The sequence below is a fragment of the Bison bison genome, unplaced genomic scaffold (assembly GCF_000754665.1).
Source record: "Bison bison bison isolate TAMUID 2011002044 unplaced genomic scaffold, Bison_UMD1.0 scf7180017864285, whole genome shotgun sequence".
Lineage (NCBI taxonomy): Eukaryota > Metazoa > Chordata > Mammalia > Artiodactyla > Bovidae > Bison > Bison bison.
Window position 1 is genome coordinate 2066133 of NW_011494857.1, and position 1319 is coordinate 2067451.

At 61.8% G+C, this 1319-nt stretch overlaps 1 protein-coding gene across 1 annotated transcript in view; it reads left to right on the forward strand.

Moving 5' to 3' along the window:
- Nucleotides 1-1211, forward strand: part of LOC104995691 (chromosome unknown open reading frame, human C19orf81) — an 11313-nt gene extending 10102 nt beyond the window's left edge. Inside the window, exon 5 of the mRNA XM_010849661.1 lies at nt 851-1211. Coding sequence (XP_010847963.1) covers nt 851-1046 — 196 coding nt within the window. The 3' untranslated portion in view covers nt 1047-1211. The remainder of the gene's footprint in view (nt 1-850) is intronic.
- Nucleotides 1212-1319: the final 108 nt, after the last annotated feature.

Here is a 1319-nt window from a genome sequence, read left to right on the forward strand (position 1 = left end):
GAGGGGGCGGGGCCTGGAGCGCCCAGAGAAGGTTGTGGTAGCCAGAAGGACCCCTACCTGGCTGAAAGGCGGCGCTAGCGGTAAAGAACCCGCCTGCAAATGCAGAAGAGACACGGGTTCCATCCCTGGGTGGGGAAGGTCCTTTGAAGGAGGGCATGGCAACGCACTCCAGTATTCTTGCTTGGAGAATCTCATGGACAGAGGAGCCTGGCGGGCTAGAGGAACCTGATGGGCTACGGTCCATAAGGGAGCAGAGTCGGTCACGACTGAAACGACTTTGTATGCACCCACACGGGAGCCTAGAAGGGGCGAAGCCGAGAGTGGGTGCGGTGGGGGAGCAGGGCCAGGTGAGATCGGAAAAGAAGGCGGGATCTGGAGAGAGGAGCCAGACTTTCAGTGACCCAGGTGGTGACGGGGATGCGCAAGACCGAGGAGTGGGGTCGGAACACGAGACAGCAGCTATGAGCCTGAGCACCTTGCAGGGCGGGGTCAGAGTGATCCCGTGGGTCTAGACTGTCTGGTGGCGGGTGGGACCAGGCCTGAGAGCAGCACTGAAGGGGCGAGGCAGCCAGTGCAGTGGCGGTTTAGAAATATGGAGCCTCGACAGAACCAGGCTCAGGGAAGACAGAGCCTAGACTGACCCTCCTGAGGGTCGAAGAACAGATTGACCCCGACGAGAGTGCAGGCCTGGCGAGTTTAGGGACGCAGCGACAGGTTGAGGGACGAGTCGGTAAACGAACTCAGGGATCAGGCAAGGACTCTCCAGCAACCAGGAGCGGGGCTGGGGCCGCTAGCGATTCCCCCTCCGTCTCCGCCCCGCTCCTCTCCCTCTGGCCTTTTCCCCTCGCAGGTGGCTCATCATGGTCACGGACTTCCAGACTCGCTCGCGCCTGCTGCGCTCGGGGCTTCGACTCCGTGGGAACCTGCATCCTCTCGTGCGCCACGACGAACTGCTCCTGAGCGATTACCGCCTGCACCTGCGCCGTTCCCTGGTCCGACGGCGCATGCTCGAGGCTCTGGGGGCGGAGCCGACCGAGGAAGACTGACATTTAGGGGGGCGGGCCCCGGCTGCGCTTGCGCATCGCCCCTCTGGCTCGGGCTACCCACCGGGAACCTCAGAGGAAAAGGGGAGTTGCCTCCCCAGGAAGGAGGCGGGGTCGGCTCGAGGGGGTGGATACTGTGAGTTTAATTATAAAGAATGACCTGGTACAAAAGCCATTTCTCTCTGCAAAATCTTGGTGGGGAGTCAGGGGGAGGGTGGTGATGGGGGGTAGGGACGAACCCCCATGATATAATTCCACCTTCCTAGTCTTCCCCCA